Source organism: Watersipora subatra, chromosome 11 (assembly GCF_963576615.1).
Source record: "Watersipora subatra chromosome 11, tzWatSuba1.1, whole genome shotgun sequence".
In the NCBI taxonomy this organism is placed as follows: Eukaryota; Metazoa; Bryozoa; class Gymnolaemata; order Cheilostomatida; family Watersiporidae; genus Watersipora; species Watersipora subatra.
This window is the reverse complement of record NC_088718.1, coordinates 23,302,689-23,325,675: the sequence shown is the minus strand read 5'-3', so window position 1 is coordinate 23,325,675 and position 22,987 is coordinate 23,302,689. Positions and strand designations below refer to the sequence as shown.

The 22,987-nt window shown below is 39.7% G+C and overlaps 1 protein-coding gene across 2 annotated transcripts in view; it reads left to right on the top strand.

Annotated features, from left to right (window-relative positions):
• LOC137408342 (uncharacterized) overlaps nt 1-22,071 on the top strand; it is a 35,760-nt gene extending 13,689 nt beyond the window's left edge. The window contains exons 6-15 of one of the 2 annotated variants that reach the window (XM_068094838.1): nt 4,921-5,030; nt 7,259-7,452; nt 8,309-8,459; nt 9,982-10,216; nt 17,149-17,303; nt 18,538-18,833; nt 19,481-19,720; nt 20,236-20,367; nt 20,922-20,930; nt 21,514-22,071. In XM_068094838.1, coding sequence (XP_067950939.1) covers nt 4,921-5,030; nt 7,259-7,452; nt 8,309-8,459; nt 9,982-10,216; nt 17,149-17,303; nt 18,538-18,833; nt 19,481-19,720; nt 20,236-20,367; nt 20,922-20,930; nt 21,514-21,792 — 1,801 coding nt within the window. In that variant the 3' untranslated portion in view covers nt 21,793-22,071. The remainder of the gene's footprint in view (nt 1-4,920; nt 5,031-7,258; nt 7,453-8,308; nt 8,460-9,981; nt 10,217-17,148; nt 17,304-18,537; nt 18,834-19,480; nt 19,721-20,235; nt 20,368-20,921; nt 20,931-21,513) is intronic. The other variant, XM_068094837.1, reaches the window with a different exon arrangement.
• Nucleotides 22,072-22,987: the final 916 nt, after the last annotated feature.

Sequence of the window (22,987 nt, the reverse complement as noted above, 5' to 3'; positions counted from 1 at the left end):
ACCAAAAAACCTAACAAAACAACGCGACCACCCCGTGGGAATCGCATTAGCCCCAAAACCCAGGCTAGCACAATCCCAACAGAGCTCGATCATTAAACCTTGCCCATATAATAGCCGTGACCTATCCTTTTAGGGTTTTAAATCATTGATCCAATCACTACAAGACAGAAATAGCTGTAAATAACTAGCTTAACAAACCAATACTGGCACCAGCCTGCGGACCCCTTCAAAACCTCGTGTGGACCCCTAGGGGTCCATGGACCACCAGTTGGGAACCACTGGTTTAGAAGGTAGTTTTGTCGAATGCTGCATAACATCTCTCATGACATTTGTTGTCTATGACAAACCTAACATAAGGTTTGTCACAATACATAACAATGCTTAGCGCATACCCTTACGCATACCCTTACGCATTACCTTACGCATACCCTTACGCATACCCTTACGTATACCCTCACGCATACCCTTACGCATACCCTTATGTATACCCTCACGCATACCCTTACGTATACCCTTACGCATACCCTTACGTATACCCTTACGCATACCCTTACGTATACCCTTACATATACCCTTATGTATACCCTTACGACAAACCTTACGACAAACCTTACCTGAGACATGTACGTATTTGTAAATCTCTTAAAATATGATACGTTCTGAGAAAGAACACATCTTTTCACGAGCTGTGGCTAATTTATGAAACTCTGCCAGTTTTTTTTACCGTTTAAGCTTTCAATATCTGCCATATGTAATTATATATTTAATAATGTATGTTTTTCGTACTAAACTGAAAGTTAAATGTGCGTTACTTCAATATCTGAAGGGAGTAAATTGTAGCACTGTTTTTGTGTTGACGTTTTCGAGTCTTCCGCTCCAAGTTCTTCGGTAACAATCATAAATAAGCCTCATAAATTTCTTGTTTAGTTGTGTCTAGCAAAGGCTTGCTAATAGTTGTGTCTAGCAAAGGCTTGCTAATAGTTGTGTCTAGCAAATGCTTGCTAATAGTTGTGTCTAGCAAAGGCTTGTTAAAAGTACAGAAAGATTTTGAGCAACAGATAAAACTTGGATGAACAGATACACTGATCAGGATTAGACGCTATTTAAAAACCTCCAGTTACTCTTCTCCATTACTTTACCCAAGAGAGAACCCAATGCTCTGGATATTCCAGTCGTATCACCTATTATCTGTATAGAATTATAGATGGTGTCGGTCTATTTATAAATATACCTCCCTTATAGTCATCACAACTACCCAGGCACACGCCGATTAATGAATCATACTCCTGCCGAAGGCACCCTCCATAGACAACCATTAAAATGTTCATCTCTTTTGCGGACTTCATTTTGTCTGCAAATTTGCAGGAAGTACGTTTCTCTGAGTCAGGCTTGGGTTTGTCTGCAAATTTGCCGGATGTACATTTCTCTGAGTCTGGCTTGGGACTCACCAAGAGTTGATGCGTAGGGATGTTGTTGTAGTGACTTGGCCATTAGCGACCAGGCGCCGTACGGCTCACGACAACAACTCGTCATATGCTTGAGTTATTTAGGATAGAGCCGGTTCTTTTCTGTGAAAACACACAATTTATGCAGTTGATTTGTATGTATTGTAAGAAAACAAGCGATGCATTGCTGGGAGAGCCTCTTGTTGACATATCATGAGCTAGCTTATTTACCCAGCACCTCACAGTCGGCTGCCATCCATTGAACCGCCTGCGCAGTCATTCAATGGCCGTACAATTGCTATGAGCAAACACTGCTTTTCACACTCACTGCCTGAGAACTTCGTCCCAGGATAGGTAGCCCTTGAGTGATACATCAATACCTCTTAGGAGACCAAAGGGAACGGGTCACAACCTCTCTAGTTCCCACTAGGCTGGCTGGGTTATAGATCAGCAACTCTTCCAGATTGGAACGTGTCAAGAGTTCAGGGTATATTCCGATAGTGTGGGAGCCTTGCCAAGCAACTTTGATTTACGCATGTTTACTCCAAATGAGGCAAATACTGGAAGCTTTTGTCAACAGCGTATAATATTGATAGGCAATGTAATATATCAGTGAAGTTGCCAGCCAATAAGTGGCACTACCGTTTGTATGCATCAGATATTGCGCGTGAATCTCCACAATGTCAGCAGTACTACCTAGTGTTGACCAGCAGTGTTAACTCTTCAAAACTAGCTAAATTTTGTTGGTTGCCTAAAGGCTGGTTCATACTATATCGCCGTTTGTCTGCGTTTTCCTTTTGATGTTCATCGTCGATATGTGAACCGTGAACCGATGGCATCGACGAAGCAATGCGGACTCGTCATGAAAGTTTCCAGTGGGAAAGTTTGCAGCTGTCAAACTTTCCCGATCATGGACGACCGCCTTTCAAATGTGAACCATTTCGGCGATAGTGTGATTTATTCATATCCGTTTATGATAGTCATTGCGGGACTAGTATTTAATTCCAGCAAGCAAAAACAAAGAGATTTGTTCGCGAAAATTTAAAAAGAGAAATGTGAACACTAAGTCACAGAATATTTCCTGATACAAGCTGGATAGGTTTGTGATAGTGTGAATATGGTTATCATCGACAATCACCTAAGTTTTGTGGCATCAACGCCGAGATACGGCGATATAGTGTGAAATAGCCTTTACGAGCAGCTCAGCTAAGATTCAAACTCTAGAACAAAGGCTTAACTCGCAGACCGGCTGGTTTGGCAGCCGGCCCAGCTGCCTAATGCAGAACTGTAGGAGTGAGATAAAGTGAGCAGTGCAAGTCATTATTGAGTAATTCAATTGCTCACAGAGTCAAATCCTTTTGTTAGACCTGGTCAATGCATCATGTCTTTCCTTTCTCTCCCTTTTCCTCCTCTGAACATCAAGTGCAAACTATGTGATTTACATAGTGAAAAGTAAAGGGATATTTGGGACAGTGTCATTGAATATTTTTGACTAGCTCAGCAGCAACGATGTTGAGGGCAGATGATACGACTATGGCGATAGGGGACCGTCTGTACTTATTACCAGACTGGAGACACTCTCACTATAGTCTCGGACATTGCAACCTATAGAAGGGGCTGTAGTCGAAGGCCCCTGTCTTATTTTCTTACATAGGCAGTAGGGCTTTTCCTCTCGCAGTAATTAATATCTACAACCATACAATCATTTGCGGTTTTCAATAACAACAATGACCTAATAGTAATTAGAGCCACATGTGTGTTTGATACCGCCATGCATTGATACAAGCAACAAGTTCAGTATAGTGGCGTCTTAATTAACATCCGTGGCTCATGTCAAAGCTAACCTGAGTCACACTCCATCAATGCTGCCGTGGCGCTGCTTTAGGTCAGCTGTTTGGGGTTAGCGTAAATGACGCGCCGGTACCGTCTATGTACCTTCCTTTGTGCATGACTCAAGTTCCTATGAAAAGCATTTTTAAAAGAGCTAACAAGTAGCCTATTACTGAAAAGTAAGAACATTCAAAAAGTTATTTAAAAGTGGTTCGGATGAACTGAAGCTGTCAGTGTCTAGACTGTGATGTGTATAGTAGAGTATTATAGCCTTGAGCTATTTCCCCTAGACTGGGCCGTCTGTCTACCTAGAGTCTCCTTCTCTAGGCTAACCGTCTAATAGCCGATGATATCTGCTTGTACTGGGAGCAGCTGGGCTGCTATTGTTTCCTGAGTAAATATCAATAATTAGCAATTATGCAGAAAAGTGGAGTAATTTAAAATTACGAATCATTCTTATTGTCTTAGCATCCTCCATATTGTTCTCTTCGGCATCCAGCAAACACTCGGCCTGATCACTCTCATACAACTCATTTCCTTTATCGATTTCCCAGCATTCCGTTATATTTTTCACAGGAAATGTACCTGTTCTAGTATAAACCTCTTTGGCAGATGTGGAAAGATTCGATTTCATTTTTTTATATATTTTGTAAACATTAGTCAATAGCATTTATTCGCGCAATCTTTTCTTTTTGAACGAAGAGAGATTCAAACTGGGACTTCCATAATTTGAGTTTCATTTTCGACCACAAATTTGTTGTAAATCTTTGAGTTTGACAAGTTTTGTAGCAGAATCTGTCAGACTCATTCGACAGACAGACAGACTCATTGATCCTACCTCAAGATGATATGACCTCCTTACAAATATAGTGATGCCGACTTTCATGCGGTAATTAGATAACAAAGTCGACGAGCTGCCTACCCAACTCTAACCTTATGTCACACAATAATCATCACAGATCTTGCTCTCCCGCTAGGACACTCTTGGCCAGTCTCTGTACAACCTTAATTAAATTGCAAAGTCCTTTGATGAAAACATAATGATATTCAGGTGGTTTAGAGTTACAAATGAGTGCCATGCATTCACAGGCTGCATATCCTGTCATCAGCTCACACAAAGACTCGTTATTAATGGATGCTGGATGCGAAAACGCTTTGATCATACTCTCTCCTATAGTAGTATCCTTGCTATTTCACCCGCTTGTCCCATTTAGCACACGGGTCCCTTGTCCCATTGCTATCACTTGTCTCTTGTCCCATTTATCCTCCTTATCCCATTTGACACATTTCTCCCCCTTATTCCATTTGACACGTTTCTCCTCCTTATCCCATTTGACACATTTCTCCCCCTTATCCCATTTGACACGTTTCTCCCCCTTATCCCATTTGACACGTTTCTCCCCCTTATCCCATTCTTTCATTTGTCATGCCACCGTTGTCCAAGTGCTATTAAAAGCCTCTTTCCTAACAAGTGTTTTTGATAATTTGTATTCTTTACTCTGATGTATACTTGCCTGTTTTATCATAAGCATTCCATATCCCCTTTTCATGTTTGTTAAGAATACATCTAGTTGTGAGCCTTGCTAATAGGTGATTAGTATAACCTAAAACCCTTCTGATTGAGCTTATCATTGCTTGCTTTTAGAATGGCAAGTCAGCCTGCGCTGGGCGACTGGAACAGCACTTTTATTCAAAGTAAAGAGCCCACCTCTGGCCGGAGCAGACATTTTCAGGGACCTCCATGTTTTGAAAGGCGTAAGTTTAACTGTAGTTCTATTTTCGATGTCTTTATGAAAATTGATACGCTCGTCTCCTGCTCACATATGTTCGAGGTGTTGCGATAACACCTACTCACACTGAACGGAGGCTGCATGGAGCCTGTCAACTTACTGCTCCGTAGATATTATTCACGTTTGTATGCAATTTAACGCCAATACCTAATGTGAACTTGTGCACCAGTGTTTGTTTGCAAAAAGTTTCACAATCTAGAGCATCACTGATTAGTCGAAACACTCTCTCTCTCTCTTGATATTAGTAAACCTCAGTCAGTACCTTTTGTCTTTTTATGTTTTACACTCGAAGCATTCATTTACCCTACAGGATGAACTTATTCGCGGAGTTATATTTCGCGAAAATTGTCTTTTCATGCATATTCGTGGATGAATTTATTCGCGGCTGAAAACTGCCACTCTCTAGGAAAAGTTAATTCTATTGCTGCTAGTTATAGAGTTATTCCTACGCATGCGCACACCGTGTGTTCCGGTTTGTATTTAGCTTACAACTGCGAGGCGATCATGCTAAGCTACGGTAAACAATTTTTGCTGCGTCCAGAGGTTTTTACGAATATTCATCGCTTTGGAGGCCTTTGATAAGCCAACAACTTGTGGTAAGTAATGAGTTTTTCACATTTACTAAATTAGTTGAATTTTACTTTGGTTCTTCGGTGAAACGCAATACTTATTTTTTCCATCCCTACCGCTTCATTATTTGTTTTAGTGTGTGAGAGAGATTTTTCATCATATACCGAAGAACAATGATTGCAAGGGTGGTAGATGTCATTCTTAGAAGATCACCAATCATTCAGGGAGGTCTGGAAATTGAGGTTGAAGTGACCGCAGCTACTTACGAGGAGAATGTATCTGTTTTTAAAAAAGGAACAAAAACGCCTTTACGAGCACAAATCTTTGGCCAACCGGCAGAACTTTGCAATAGTAAGCCACAAGGAGAGTTCTGATGATAACTTCCTTACCAGCTATGTAGTAGCGAGAGAATCGCCTTCAACATCTACCCAAGACAGTGACAGCGACAGAGCTGCTATTACCAAAATAACTAGTCCGAAAGCACCAAGCTAGTATTCACATATCAAGGGTACCAGTTTAGTTTTATTGCTAGACAACTGCCACATGGACTAAACTGTTTATATTTACTCCATTCATCGTTTGTAAAATTTTATTTGTATTTGAAATATTTTATTTGTACACTCAAGTTTGTAATAAATTATAATATATCTATACATGAAATAAAATATATAATTTAATCATGTTTGCTGCAGCGATATCAAGGAGTTGTTGTCGATGAAGGGGTCTAGGTTGACTGGTTGCTTCTCTGCCAAGATTCCTGCCTTGATGAATATTACTACTTGTCTCTAGTTTTCGTAATCGGAGTAGGTTGTTTCATTCTCAATCTGCAGTAAACACAAAAAAGAAAAAATATTAACGAGTGTTAAGGAAGTACAAAAACATTAGCTGAAGTATCTAATGAAAGCGATCAGTTTTTAAACAAAAGAATTAACTAATGCAGTTGATTATGGAAAAACGTATCTGCACTGCAAATCAAATACATACCATAATGTCCAGATCAGAATCATGATCGCCCTTAACTTCGGTAATAAAGATTGATGGAGTTGATTTCAATGTAAAAAGACTAGGAGAGCTTTTTTGCGATGCTGAAGCCATGCCGAATAACTTGTGAAAACCTTGAATAATTTTGTAAAGTTTGATGCAATGGCAATAATGCTCGAAGCCCGGCGATGATTTTAAAGAAGTTTTGGAACTCGGCTACGTTTAGTACTTCTGTCTAGCGGCTATTTTTGCGATGACGCCATTCTGCATATCTTGTGACAACCTTGAATAATTTTGTAAATAAATGTGATGCATTGGCAATGATGTTAGCTCAAAGCTCAGGCAATGATTTTAAAAATGTTTTGGAACTCAATTACGTTTAGTATTTATATTAAAAACTAGCCTAGCGACTAGTTTTCAATTTGATGCAGTAGTTATTCTCCCTTGTGATTAAAAATAGAACTAATTATTCACGGAATTTAATAATTCGCAGAATTGACTGTTCGCGAAATGGCGAATTTTTATGACCAACGAATATTTTCATCCTGTAGGGTATAATACAAGTGGTTTAGAGTTACCTTCTCTTAATCCTATTTTACTTATCCACAGAAATCATAACATTATTGGTACTTATCCGAACAGGGCCTCCAGGGTGCACTTGCTACCAAATGCAGATGTCACAGCCAAAGACGTTTGATGATGCAGCTGCGCTGGAGCATCGGAGAAAAGAGGCGCTCGTGCAAGCCAAAGCGGGCAGGCTGAGCGCCGAGCAGGCGATGCTTCAGATAAGGCAGTGTGAGAAGGAGCGAAGTGATATGACAGAGAAGAAGGTCAAGGTAGGATCATAGCCGGTTAAAATTAATTTCTCTACTATGAAAACGAGCTAAATCCATGCATCTAGTGTTGACTGTGATAAATAATTTTTAGGTTTGTCTTCACTTGTAGTAAGGTAATGGGGACACAACTTTATAACAAATGTTTTCTGGTCACCAACCAGTTCAGTCATGCCTCGACATACGCGGAAATTAAAATACGAGTAAAATTTCATGCAAGTGTCTATCTTGAGATGCGATTAAACTTTGAGATACGAGCCGGTTCTCGATCGCCACAATATGACCAAGTATACGAGAAGCCTCTGCTGAGAACAGCGTCACTCAGTTTTCCTCCTCGAACCAGTTTGAAAAAAAAGTTTGCAAAAGGTTGGTTATAAGTTATCTTACCAAAAAAAGCAAAAAGCGTCAAACCGGAAACAAATAATAAAAATTAAGAAAAATTAAGACAACACAATTGAAGTAAGTTTAGTAAGAAATTAAAACAGCTTCAAGTATGCGTTTATTAAGCTGAATCTTTGTTAATCTAATTTCAAAGTTTATGTTGTGTAGCATCACAAAAGTTTAGTGTACCGAACTCGTTGCTAACAAATCTCTTTTAGACAGCCGTTAGCCTTTACGTCTGTCTCGAAGGTAAAACCTACAGTAGTATACATAGTATCATACAGTAGTATACATTACATACTACTGTATGATTGTTATACTAAAGTAAACTGTTGTAAGTTTTTCCAAGCTGTACAATCATCAATCATTTATGTAGCAAGCTAGATCGTTTATCATGACAAAATCTGTTGTTTTCATTCTTATCCCTTGTTACGGTCATGAGTTTCTGCATTGCAGTTGTTACATCACTCGTTTGTAGAAGAAATCGGCAACCACCAAGCTTGGCGAGTTTTTTAAATTTCCTTCATTTCGAAGAAAGAGCAAGCAGCCAGAAAAGCAGGGCCATGGTGCTAAGTCTAACAGATCAATGTCATGCTCTGATACGTTTGGACCGCCACCTTGTGCTATAGGTAAGTTGGGTTGTTGCCGCAGCCAGTGTGTTGTGAACCTACCCAGGCTATAACCGCTTCACGGATTTAACAGGAATTTCACGCCTCCGTCTAGGAAAGTACTTTCGTTATTTTAGTAGAACTACTAACTACTACTAACTAACTTCTACTGGGAACCAAGGTTTCAGTTCAGCATTCTTTCACTTTTCAAACGCATCTTCTTTCTGCAATTCAAATGGTAGGAAGGCAAGCAGTACTGAAATACTTTTTGGTGGCTCTAATAGACATGTTTCTGGATTTGTATCATTTTACAATCTCTACGTGTTTTAATGTAGCATTTACAGAGACTGTGTTATTTTGTCTGCTGAAAATATATCTCAAGCCTGTCCCATTTCATCTAATCACTCCTCTGGTAACTTGGTTGGTCTGTAACTTGGTTGGTCTGTAACTTGGTTGGTCTGTAACTTGGTTGGTCTGTAACTTGGTTGGTCTGTAACTTGGTTGGTCTGTAACTTGGTTGGTCTGTAATTTGGTTGGTCTGTAACTTGGTTAGTCTGTAATTTGGTTGGTCTGTAACTTGGTTAGTCTGTAATTTGGTTGGTCTGTAATTTGGTTGGTCTGTAACTTGGTTGGTCTGTAACTTGGTTGGTCTGTAGCTTGGTTGGTCTGTAGCTCGCTTGGTCAGTAACTCGCTTGGTCAGTAACTCGCTTGGTCAGTAACTCGCTTGGTCAGTAACTCGCTTGGTCCGTAACTCGCTTGGTCCGTAACTTGGTGCGTCTGTAATAACTTGGTTGGTCTGTAACTTGCTTGGTCAGTAACTTGTTTAGTCTGTGACTTAGTTGGTCTGTGACTCGCTTGGTCTGTAACTCGCTTGGTCTGTAACTCGCTTGGTCTGTGACTCGCTTGGTCTGTGATTTAGTTGGTCTGTGACTTGGTTGGTCTGTAATTCGCTTGGTCTGTAACTCACTTGGTCTGTAACTCGCTTGGTCTGTAACTCGCTTGTTCTGTAACTCGCTTGGTCTGTGACTCGCTTGGTCTGTGACTCGCTTGGTCTGTGACTCGCTTGGTCTGTAATTCGCTTGGTCTGTGACTCGCTTGGTCTGTAACCCGCTTGTTCTGTAACTCGCTTGTTCTGTAACTCGCTTGGTCTGTGACTCGCTTGGTCTGTGATTTAGTTGGTCTGTGACTTGGTTGGTCTGTAATTCGCTTGGTCTGTAATTCGCTTGGTCTGTAACTCGCTTGGTCTGTAACTCGCTTGGTCTGTAACTCGCTTGGTCTGTGACTCGCTTGGTCTGTAACTCGCTTGGTCTGTGACTTGCTTTGTCTGTGGCTTAGTTGGTCTGTGACTTGGTTGGTCTGTAATTTGGTTGGTCTGTAGCTTGGTTGGTCTGTAACTTTTACAAATAAATATCTTGCTTTTACTCTATTTTGACCTGCTGGGCAAAATATCTTATGCGAAATAAAAATACTATAATTACATGTGTGTGTTTGCAATAACAGTTAAAAAGCCTAGATCCACGAGTATGCAATGATACACTGCAGGTCCCAGCCTATCTACCAGTCAGCTGGCCAATGATCTCAAGATAAATTGTTCTTGCGGACTACCTCCGGCTATGCATGCATCGAGATCGATGAACTTTAGTCCTTGCTCTTGCGATGAGTGTCTGAAGATAAGGTCAGGAATGATGCAAGTACCACCCCCTCCAAGCCCTATGCTTAGCCATAGGTCTGCACCTGTTAGGTGTAGCGCGCGGTACCCGTCTAACCGAAGAGTCAAGTAAGTAACATGTTATGATCTAGGGCTTAGGAAGTGCAGCGAGTACAACCGTTCACTATTTTATATGGAATATGTATATGATTTCTTATATGAATAGAACATTAATATGATTATAATACTGGTGACAGGGAACCAGTTGTTACCATATAGTTAGTAATAGTTGTGAGAGTCTGTGAGGCATATTAGTACTGGTCACAGTGAACCAGTTGTTACCATATAGTTAGTAATATTTGTGAGAGTCTGTGAGGCATATTAATACTGGTCGCAGTGAACCAGTTGTTACCACATAGTTAGTAATAGTTGTGAGAGTCTGTGAGGCATATTAGTACTGGTCACAGTGAACCAGTTGTTACCATATAGTTAGTAATAGTTGTGAGAGTCTGTGAGGCATATTAGTACTGGTCACAGTGAACCAGTTGTTACCATATAGTTAGTAATATTTGTGAGAGTCTGTGAGGCATATTAATACTGGTCGCAGTGAACCAGTTGTTACCACATAGTTAGTAATAGTTGTGAGAGTCTGTGAGGCATATTAGTACTGGTCACAGTGAACCAGTTGTTACCACATAGTTAGTAATATTTGTGAGAGTCTGTGAGGCATATTAGTACTGGTCACAGTGAACCAGCTGTTACCATATAGTTAGTAATATTTGTGAGAGTCTGTGAGGCATATTAATACTGGTCACAGTGAACCAGTTGTTACCACATAGTTAGTAATATTTGTGAGAGTCTGTGAGGCATATTAATACTGGTCACAGTGAACCAGCTGTTACCATATAGTTAGTAATAGTTGTGAGAGTCTGTGAGGCATATTAATACTGGTCACAGTGAACCAGTTGTTACCATATAGTTAGTAATAGTTGTGAGAGTCTGTGAGGCATATTAATACTGGTCACAGTGAACCAGTTGTTACCATATAGTTAGTAATAGTTGTGAGAGTCTGTGAGGCATATTAATACTGGTCACAGTGAACCAGCTGTTACCATATAGTTAGTAATAGTTGTGAGAGTCTGTGAGGCATATTAGTACTGGTCACAGTGAACCAGTTGTTACCATATAGTTAGTAATAGTTGTGAGAGTCTGTGAGGCATATTAGTACTGGTGACAGTGAACCAGTTGTTACCATATAGTTAGTAATAGTTGTGGGAGTCTGTGAGGCATATCAATACTGGTGACAGTGAACCAGTTGTTACCATATAGTTAGTAATAGTTGTGAGAGTCTGTGAGGCATATTAATACTGGTCACAGTGAACCAGTTGTTACCATATAGTTAGTAATAGTTGTGAGAGTCTGTGAGGCATATTAATACTGGTCACAGTGAACCAGTTGTTACCATATAGTTAGTAATAGTTGTGAGAGTCTGTGAGGCATATTAATACTGGTGACAGTGAACCAGTTGTTACCATATAGTTAGTAATATTTGTGAGAGTCTGTGAGGCATATTAATACTGGTCGCAGTGAACCAGTTGTTACCACATAGTTAGTAATAGTTGTGAGAGCCTGTGAGGCATATTAATACTGGTCACAGTGAACCAGTTGTTACCATATAGTTAGTAATATTTGTGAGAGTCTGTGAGGCATATTAATACTGGTCGCAGTGAACCAGTTGTTACCACATAGTTAGTAATAGTTGTGAGAGCCTGTGAGGCATATTAATACTGGTCACAGTGAACCAGCTGTTACCATATAGTTAGTAATATTTGTGAGAGTCTGTGAGGCATATTAATACTGGTCACAGTGAACCAGTTGTTACCATATAGTTAGTAATAGTTGTGAGAGTCTGTGAGGCATATTAATACTGGTGACAGTGAACCAGTTGTTACCATATAGTTAGTAATAGTTGTGAGAGTCTGTGAGGCATATTAATACTGGTCACAGTGAACCAGCTGTTACCATATAGTTAGTAATAGTTGTGAGAGTCTGTGAGGCATATTAATACTGGTCACAGTGAACCAGCTGTTACCATATAGTTAGTAATAGTTGTGAGAGTCTGTGAGGCATATTAATACTGGTCACAGTGAACCAGCTGTTACCATATAGTTAGTAATAGTTGTGAGAGTCTGTGAGGCATATTAGTACTGGTCACAGTGAACCAGCTGTTACCATATAGTTAGTAATAGTTGTGAGAGTCTGTGAGGCATATTAATACTGGTCACAGTGAACCAGCTGTTACCATATAGTTAGTAATAGTTGTGAGAGTCTGTGAGGCATATTAATACTGGTCACAGTGAACCAGTTGTTACCATATAGTTAGTAATAGTTGTGAGAGTCTGTGAGGCATATTAGTACTGGTCACAGTGAACCAGTTGTTACCATATAGTTAGTAATATTTGTGAGAGTCTGTGAGGCATATTAATACTGGTCACAGTGAACCAGTTGTTACCATATAGTTAGTAATATTTGTGAGAGTCTGTGAGGCATATTAGTACTGGTCACAGTGAACCAGTTGTTACCACATAGTTAGTAATAGTTGTGAGAGTCTGTGAGGCATATTAATACTGGTCACAGTGAACCAGTTGTTACCATATAGTTAGTAATATTTGTGAGAGTCTGTGAGGCATATTAGTACTGGTCACAGTGAACCAGTTGTTACCACATAGTTAGTAATAGTTGTGAGAGTCTGTGAGGCATATTAGTACTGGTCGCAGTGAACCAGTTGTTACCATATAGTTAGTAATATTTGTGAGAGTCTGTGAGGCATATTAATACTGGTCGCAGTGAACCAGTTGTTACCACATAGTTAGTAATAGTTGTGAGAGCCTGTGAGGCATATTAATACTGGTCGCAGTGAACCAGTTGTTACCACATAGTTAGTAATATTTGTGAGAGTCTGTGAGGCATATTAATACTGGTCGCAGTGAACCAGTTGTTACCACATAGTTAGTAATAGTTGTGAGAGTCTGTGAGGCATATTAATACTGGTCGCAGTGAACCAGTTGTTACCATATAGTTAGTAATATTTGTGAGAGTCTGTGAGGCATATTAGTACTGGTCACAGTGAACCAGTTGTTACCATATAGTTAGTAATAGTTGTGAGAGTCTGTGAGGCATATTAATACTGGTCGCAGTGAACCAGCTGTTACTATATAGTTAGTAATATTTGTGAGAGTCTGTGAGGCATATTAATACTGGTCACAGTGAACCAGTTGTTACCATATAGTTAGTAATAGTTGTGAGAGTCTGTGAGGCATATTAATACTGGTCACAGTGAACCAGTTGTTACCATATAGTTAGTAATATTTGTGAGAGTCTGTGAGGCATATTAATACTGGTCACAGTGAACCAGTTGTTACCATATAGTTAGTAATATTTGTGAGAGTCTGTGAGGCATATTAATACTGGTCGCAGTGAACCAGCTGTTACCATATAGTTAGTAATAATTGTGAGAGTCTGTGAGGCATATTAGTACTGGTCACAGTGAACCAGTTGTTACCATATAGTTAGTAATATTTGTGAGAGTCTGTGAGGCATATTAATACTGGTCACAGTGAACCAGTTGTTACCACATAGTTAGTAATAGTTGTGAGAGTCTGTGAGGCATATTAATACTGGTCACCGTGAACCAGTTGTTACCATATAGTTAGTAATAGTTGTGAGAGTCTGTGAGGCATATTAGTACTGGTCACAGTGAACCAGCTGTTACCATATAGTTAGTAATAGTTGTGAGAGTCTGTGAGGCATATTAATACTGGTCACAGTGAACCAGTTGTTACCATATAGTTAGTAATAATTGTGAGAGCCTGTGAGGCATATTAATACTGGTCACAGTGAACCAGTTGTTACCATATAGTTAGTAATAGTTGTGAGAGTCTGTGAGGCATATTAATACTGGTCACAGTGAACCAGTTGTTACCATATAGTTAGTAATAGTTGTGAGAGCCTGTGAGGCATATTAATACTGGTCACAGTGAACCAGCTGTTACCATATAGTTAGTAATAGTTGTGAGAGTCTGTGAGGCATATTAATACTGGTGACAGTGAACCAGTTGTTACCATATAGTTAGTAATAGTTGTGAGTGTCTGTGAGGCATATTAATACTGGTGACAGTGAACCAGTTGTTACCATATAGTTAGTAATAGTTGTGAGAGTCTGTGAGGCATATTAATACTGGTCGCAGTGAACCAGTTGTTACCATATAGTTAGTAATAGTTGTGAGAGTCTGTGAGGCATATTAATACTGGTCGCAGTGAACCAGTTGTTACCATATAGTTAGTAATATTTGTGAGAGTCCGTGAGGCATATTAATACTGGTCGCAGTGAACCAGTTGTTACCATATAGTTAGTAATAGTTGTGAGAGTCTGTGAGGCATATTAATACTGGTGACAGTGAACCAGTTGTTACCATATAGTTAGTAATAGTTGTGAGAGTCTGTGAGGCATATTAATACTGGTCGCAGTGAACCAGTTGTTACCATATAGTTAGTAATATTTGTGAGAGTCCGTGAGGCATATTAGTACTGGTCGCAGTGAACCAGTTGTTACCATATAGTTAGTAATAGTTGTGAGAGTCTGTGAGGCATATTAATACTGGTCGCAGTGAACCAGTTGTTACCATATAGTTAGTAATATTTGTGAGAGTCCGTGAGGCATATTAGTACTGGTCGCAGTGAACCAGTTGTTACCATATAGTTAGTAATATTTGTGAGAGTCTGTGAGGCATATTAATACTGGTCACAGTGAACCAGCTGTTACCATATAGTTAGTAATAGTTGTGAGAGTCTGTGAGGCATATTAATACTGGTGACAGTGAACCAGTTGTTACCATATAGTTAGTAATAGTTGTGAGAGTCTGTGAGGCATATTAATACTGGTGACAGTGAACCAGTTGTTACCATATAGTTAGTAATAGTTGTGAGAGTCTGTGAGGCATATTAATACTGGTCGCAGTGAACCAGTTGTTACCATATAGTTAGTAATAGTTGTGAGAGTCTGTGAGGCATATTAATACTGGTCACAGTGAACCAGTTGTTACCATATAGTTAGTAATAGTTGTGAGAGTCTGTGAGGCATATTAGTACTGGTCACAGTGAACCAGTTGTTACCATATAGTTAGTAATAGTTGTGAGAGTCTGTGAGGCATATTAATACTGGTCACAGTGAACCAGCTGTTACCATATAGTTAGTAATAGTTGTGAGAGTCTGTGAGGCATATTAATACTGGTCACAGTGAACCAGTTGTTACCATATAGTTAGTAATAATTGTGAGAGCCTGTGAGGCATATTAATACTGGTCACAGTGAACCAGTTGTTACCATATAGTTAGTAATAGTTGTGAGAGCCTGTGAGGCATATTAATACTGGTCGCAGTGAACCAGTTGTTACCATATAGTTAGTAATAGTTGTGAGAGTCTGTGAGGCATATTAATACTGGTGACAGTGAACCAGTTGTTACCATATAGTTAGTAATAGTTGTGAGAGTCTGTGAGGCATATTAATACTGGTCGCAGTGAACCAGTTGTTACCATATAGTTAGTAATATTTGTGAGAGTCTGTGAGGCATATTAATACTGGTCGCAGTGAACCAGTTGTTACCATATAGTTAGTAATAGTTGTGAGAGTCTGTGAGGCATATTAATACTGGTGACAGTGAACCAGTTGTTACCATATAGTTAGTAATAGTTGTGAGAGCCTGTGAGGCATATTAATACTGGTCGCAGTGAACCAGTTGTTACCATATAGTTAGTAATAGTTGTGAGAGTCTGTGAGGCATATTAATACTGGTCACAGTGAACCAGTTGTTACCATATAGTTAGTAATAATTGTGATTGTCTGTGGGGCATATAGTTAGTAATAGTTGTGAGAGTCTGTGAGGCATATTAGTGTCATGAATTTCCATTTCTACATACAAGGCACACTTGAGCTCTACCATCTAGCAACCCACTTACGGAAATCTTTCAAGGCAGGATTCACTAATAAACTGCAAGCCAGCAGTGTAAATGATTTTGAGCCATTTTATTGTTGGTAGCGGTTGTGGCTTGATGCACCTCAGCTTGTTCTCTGTTGTAGTAACATGACATCGCTATTTTCTATATTTCTATTAATTACCTGTGATCCGAACTTTTGGTTACGAATAAGAACGTCATGTAATCGTCAACAAACTGCCTTATGTACTACTGTGAGCAGCATGCAGCAGCCCACAGTAGTACACTCAGTGAGTGACACAGTAGTACACTCAGTGAGTGACACAGTAGTACACTCAGTGAGTGACACAGTAGTACACTCGTTGAGTGACGCAGTAGTACACTCGGTGGGTGACGCAGTAGTACACTCGGCGAGTGACACCGTAGTACACTCAGCGAGTGACACAGAAGTACACTCAGTGAGTGACAATCTGATTGCCACTGGAGATGACCATGTAATGATGGTAATTGTTTTCTTACTTCGGGACCGATAGGTCAACAGTCTTCAAGGTTGCTCCATTCTGAACAACTTGACATTGCAGCTCTGGTGCCACATCTCCTGGGTATATTGCTATAAAGATTGTCTTTCAACTCACCCGTATGCATGATTAGTATGCATGACTACTTGTAATGCAGGATTATTTGTACTGTAAAATTCGATCTGGAACAGACGATTTAATGAAAGATTAATGCTCTATTCAAACAACTGTTCAATTATTGATGAGTTCAAGCACTTACAGGAGTATAGCTAGCTTATGAGAAATGTCTGAAAGTGAATCCCTACTTTGCACTGATCATGTCACCTTGCTAAATCGTGCCTATCCAGCAAAGATACACTGTTGACAATTCTCACCGATGGTTATTAGTACACTTACCCGTGACATCCTGGAGCGGGTGACAAGGACTAATGTACAAGGGTGTCATTAGAAGTCTCAAGACTCGTTTCCACAGCTTATCATAATATTCTCAGCTGCATTCATCTCACAGCCAGCTATTCTAGAATTACAGCTCGTTTATGTATGATATTGCAGCGCTGATATAGTGAGGGCCCCACCAACTTGCAGACAATGCAATGCTCCACTCAATCAACCACAAAAGGTTTTGCCCAAGTTCTATTCTCCTCAAGTTACCCGAAAGACCTACCAGCCTCTCACGTCTCCTATTCCCCATCACTATAATAAGCCAGGTAGGCTAAACAGATTTTAAACACAGGATATGATGACATACTGCGAGTCTGCTTTAAAATTGGCTGCAGAGTTGGGCTCTCTATAGAGACACCTCTTCCATGAGCTTAGGCCATTAGAGTGACAGTGAATAGCAACCCCTTTAAACAATCATATATTTGTGTAAAGAAGATATTTTATGCAGCCATTTGCATGTCTCTTAGCAATAAAAGGTAAATATGAATAGTTTTATACGACAAGCCAGGAACATTCTGGAAGTCCTAGGCTTATTTTGGTTAGCTTAGGACAGGATGGTTGCTGGGTACGTTTAAAGGAAAACAGTAGGACTAGGTTTTATGGTTTGATTCAACAGCTCTGACACTCCTGCTCTTTATATATTTATATACTAGATGATTGCCCTGCATTGCACAGTTAAAAAAACAGCTTATAAACATTCCCTTACCTACTGCATTACCTTTACACTACATTACCTGCAACTAACTGTTCATAAGCTCTTTTTATTTCATGTGCAATCTGTACATTTATCTAGTGAGGCCAGCTGGTAATTGTTACGTGTGAAGCAACGCTCTTAGGCAGCGTCCTTAGGCAGCGTCCTTAGGCAGCGTCCTTAGGCAGCGTCCTTAGGCAGCGTCCTTAGGCAGCGTCCTTAGGCAGCGTCCTTAGGCAGCGTCCTTAGGCAGCGTCCTTAGGCAGCGTCCTTAGGCAGCGTCCTTAGGCAGCGTCCTTAGGCAGCGTCCTTAGGCGTATTTTAACCGATGTAATGAATATCTTCACTATTAATAGATAGGCTCGACGCTTCCAGAAATGGTTTTGAGATCAAATCTACTGCAAAGTGAAGTTTTCATTACTAAAAGTTACTAAAATTAGATCGCTACAACTAGACAGACAGACAGACTCTGAGATTCAGCTAGTCTATATAGGCCCTATATATATATAAATTTCATCATGTGCACCTATCTACAATTCTAAGCCTTACTTATCTGATTTCGCACATCTATGGTATCCTTATTGTGATTAAAGCTAAATGTGTACGTTTCATTATGAATTAATATTACCCTTTGCGTTTGTTCTTATGATGACTTTAGCTCAAAAGAACTAGGTCATCAAAAGAGCTTGGATGAGTTTGTTGTTTAGAGAACTAGGTCATCAAAACTCTCAAAAGAACTGTTCTCTAAAGACCAGCTCTATAGCACTGTCTCTAGCTTCCTAGCCAGCCCTTTCTTTTACCTTTTGCAGTTGTGGATAAGTTTGAAGCGTGGTACCAACAGAATCTGCCATCAGATGATGAGACTCGCCACCTCATCGACCCCAACCAGTCTGATGACACCAACAGCATAAACAACACAAGTTTCGACGCTTTTGTGCAATCTTCGCGTTCAGCCTTGGCATCTCCTCCTCTTGTGACGGCACCAAGGCCCGCCTTTGCAGTAGTAAAAGACATCCCAGGAGTCAACAACCCTGCTCATTCGTATCACAGTGATAGTTTATCATCGGAGGATCTCTCAACCCGGCAGCAGAGAATTAAGCAGCAGGTATGATTTTGCTGATTCGTACTTCTCATTAGCTATCTATGTACAGAAACGGCTAATAATAGCTAAATACTCGATGAGGCTTTCAGTTGACAACAGATGCGGTTGACTTTTTAAATGGCCCCGAGTAGAATAGAGACCCGAGGCTAATCGCTTTTGGTGAAGGCTATATTTACGATATATCTTAGAAGAGAAATGATGATGAGAAAGCAGAGAATGGTGACAATAGCTTATGTTTTACAATAGCATATGTTTTACAATAGCATATGTTTTACAATAGCATATGTTTTACAATAGCTTGTTTTACAATAGCATATGTTTTACAATAGCTTATGTTTTAATATGCTCATCTGAGGACTCCTATTCAGCCTTACACAGTTCTCAAATGTGTATCTCATAGTTGAGTTCACTTGTCTCTGAGTGTGTGCACCTGAAGTGCTGTGCTATTGACCGAACAGTGTGAAAATACATGTATACTCATGGTATCTAGTCTTCATAAATAGATATAAAAATAAATATCTACCGCAGTGCGCTATTGTGTGAACATTGTTTTGATGCAAATATTTTACACAATGTTCAAAATTTCCAACTTTTATATTGCAGACATTTTTATTTGAATATCATTAATAATGTCTCACAATTGCTCACAGAGTGGCTCGGAGGCTTCACCATCTGTGGTGAGAGGCAGAAGAGACTCGGGCTGTTATCTTAGCAATGAAAACCTCAACAACAATTCCTCAAATTCTTCCACATGTGAGAAAAAAGGTCAAGGTTTTGCAACTCCAACCCAGAGTTCCAAAGCAAGTGCTGACAGCTCCATGGCGGAGAAATTAAGAAAGCAAATGGCTATGGAAGGCATTGACCTCACTCGATATCCGTATACGGATGAGGTAGGGGAAGACAACTCTAGTATTTATTGTTTTAAAAGTGTTCCGCTAACCAATCCACTGTTTTCTAATTGCGAAACATTCATTTGCTAGTTCTACAGTTCTACAGACTACACATTGTTTGACTCCTAGTGCTTGACTGCCACTTCTATCCTCATGACGAGTCACTCGTCAGTGAAATACATTGTGAATAATTTTGACACACAAAGCTTACACAGTTTGTCTTGAATAGTTCCTTGTGATAGGAAAAGGCGGTTCCCAATAAATTAGGAAAACAAACTCCTTGTGGCTAGGATATGAGATTCCTATTCAGTAGAAAATGTGCACAAAAGTAATTATTTTGTGAGCTAGATAAAAGACTTGTTTTGAGTAGGGCAGAGTAGTGGAACAGAAAATACATTCTAGTCGGAGAAAGTGACAAGGGAGGATAAATTTTGTTGATAAGAACATAAGGTTTTTGGTGAATAGATATAGCAAGATTGGAAAGCTAACTGCTGGTGTGTTATTATTTTTTACAGAATGGTCACTGGTGTGTCCCGATGAGCCTCGTCTCAAGGTACGCAACTCTCTACAGTACAGATCTGACCACCGTCGCTCTTAAGATGGATGCCGCTAGATGCTATGATCTACAAGCCAGGCAGCAGCAATGTGTGAGTATTTAGCCCAGTCTCATCATTTTTATGCTGAAGCTGATCTCCCATTTCTTAGAACGTTTGGATTATTGTATAGAAGACTATCTCCTCCGCTGTGCACAGTATTCACTTCATTTAAATATTACATCGCTATGATATATAATATCGTTATATAATGTAATATTGTTAGCAGTTTTGTTACTATAGCAAACATGGAAAATGAGTTCAATCCTTGGCAGAAAATGTAAGTTTTCAACTACTTGAGATGTATGTAGAATAGTTTTATCATCTGTCAATTCAAAGAAGAATTGAGAACTGAGCGTGTTGTGTTTGTGCAAATTTGATGTTTGATTTGTCCTGGAGGTCTTTGCTGCTTTGTACTTCTCTTATTTAGTCTCAGCCATTTTTCTAGGCTCTGAATGAGTTGGATTTTGAGTTCTGGTTGTTTATTTGTTGATAATTTCTTTTTGTACATAAGTTGTAGCTCTAAGTTAACCCTTTACTGCCCCTGTAAACCAGATGTAAAGCAGGTGTATGGGTGAAGTTACAAGTTGACCTATGGGAACTGTGAGCGTTTGTGGGTGGACTTACAAGGTGACCAATGGGAACTGTGAGAGTTTGTGGGCGGAGTTACAAGGTGACCAATGGGAACTGTGAGAGTTTGTGGGCGGAGTTACAAGTTGTCCTATGGGAACTGTGACAGTATGTGGGTGGAACTACAAGGTGACCAATGGGAACTGTGAGAGTTTGTGGGTGGAGTTACAAGGTGACCAATGGGAACTGTGACAGTACAACGTAGCATTGTAGTACTGTAACAAGTTTGTAGCAGTTTGCATCCACACCCGTCAACATTCAAAAGATTGGCATGTTGATGAGTTGATCCTCAACGGTCATAATTATTATTATTTCAACGGTCATATCATTATTCAAAATGGAATGTTTATAGATGTGCGATTATTGATTGGAGTCAGTGGGCTTCGCTGACAGACTCAATAGTACAACAGTACTATTCTCAGGCCCTTCTCAGTAGTACAATGAAAATGTACAAGTACCATGAAATATGCTGATTGTGATGCTGACCTATTTCATTATTTCTCTAAGTATTATGTAATCATATTACGGCAGCAACTGGTTGATTCACAGCTTTGTCGTTTCTTGCCTCAGGTTCCACTTTCGGCTGACACAAGGCGCAATCCAGAACAGAAGCGGGTCAGCAGTGTTAAGGAGTTCTTGGTACTTAGCGGTTTACCCATGTACACTGATAAGCTTCTCACTAATGGTTATGACACCCTTGGCTCCCTCGCCAACATGAATGAGGAGAAGTTGAAGTCTTGTGGAGTTACCGATCCGATTCATGTGGAGATCATCATGTCTGCCATCAATTCAACATGGCACTGCGATGCATCTAAAGAGCAACTGAACACAGTAGAGATCAATGTTTGAGTGCTGTGGGGCGTCGCTGGCTACATGGGTATTGCTGGCAAAAAACCTAGGCTTCCTTGTGGGTTTAATTGGAATAGAAGTTTCGTGATTGCGATGAAACATTCCCATTTGTTTGATAGATAATCCATCTGGACAATCCTTCTTAAAAATTTTTATTTTATTATGCGGTAAGTTATAGTAAGTTATACAAAGCACTTATATAATGTATAATATATGCATGTACATGTATATCACACATATCGGTCTCTCCTCATGAAATATAGATAGCTTTATCATTCACACCTTGTAGTTGCTCTTTCTTCAATGTTGCCACAGAATTACATACTTGTACAAGTACTCCTTCGTAGATAGTCACACAAAAAGACATGCTTAGACTACTGCACCTGTTTGGACAGTGCCACATAATGGGCATGCTCGTAAAACTCTACCCAAAATTAACATGTGTCAAACAGCTCTGCATTGAATGGTTACACAAAATGGGCATGCTTCTGGAAGGGCTCCTCTGGTGATGACTGAAGGCATCTGAAATAGACTTGTATTTTACTCGTGTATTTGCCGACCACAACTACCACGAATCAATATCAACAGACAGGAAAGCTGGCGGGCAGCGTGTAAATATCTACCATGCTACTATGGTGTGTGCTTATGAAAAAATAAATATATATTACTAGACTAGGAAGAAGACTCTTGAATTCTGATACATATCCCATAGATTAAACTGACTCGGAGATTTTCTCTTGCTATTTACCATATAGCTTGCCTAGCTGTCTGCAATGATGACTGATTTGAAGTGCTGGTTAACTGTGCAACGAGAAGTGATTGATACTTGAGCTGTGATCCATTTTGACTGCAGCATTTCTATTGGCTGTCCAATTCTTGCATTTGTGAAAGCCAAGGTTCCAAATCTTTTTTGCAAAATTGAAGGTGTGCAAAAAGGCACCATCTCTTATCAGACCATGATTGGTATTTCCATTTGAATGCTTCTTGGCAATCTAGCATGCCATCACATTGTTACAGGTTCTTCCTCAAGAGAACTTAGTAGGTCTACATCAGTGGCATATACTAAGTGGTCTACATCAGTGATATATACTAAGTAGGTCTACATCAGTGATACATACTAAGTAGGTCTACATCAGTGATATATACTAAGTAGGTCTACATCAGGGACATATACTAAGTAGGTCTACATTAGTGA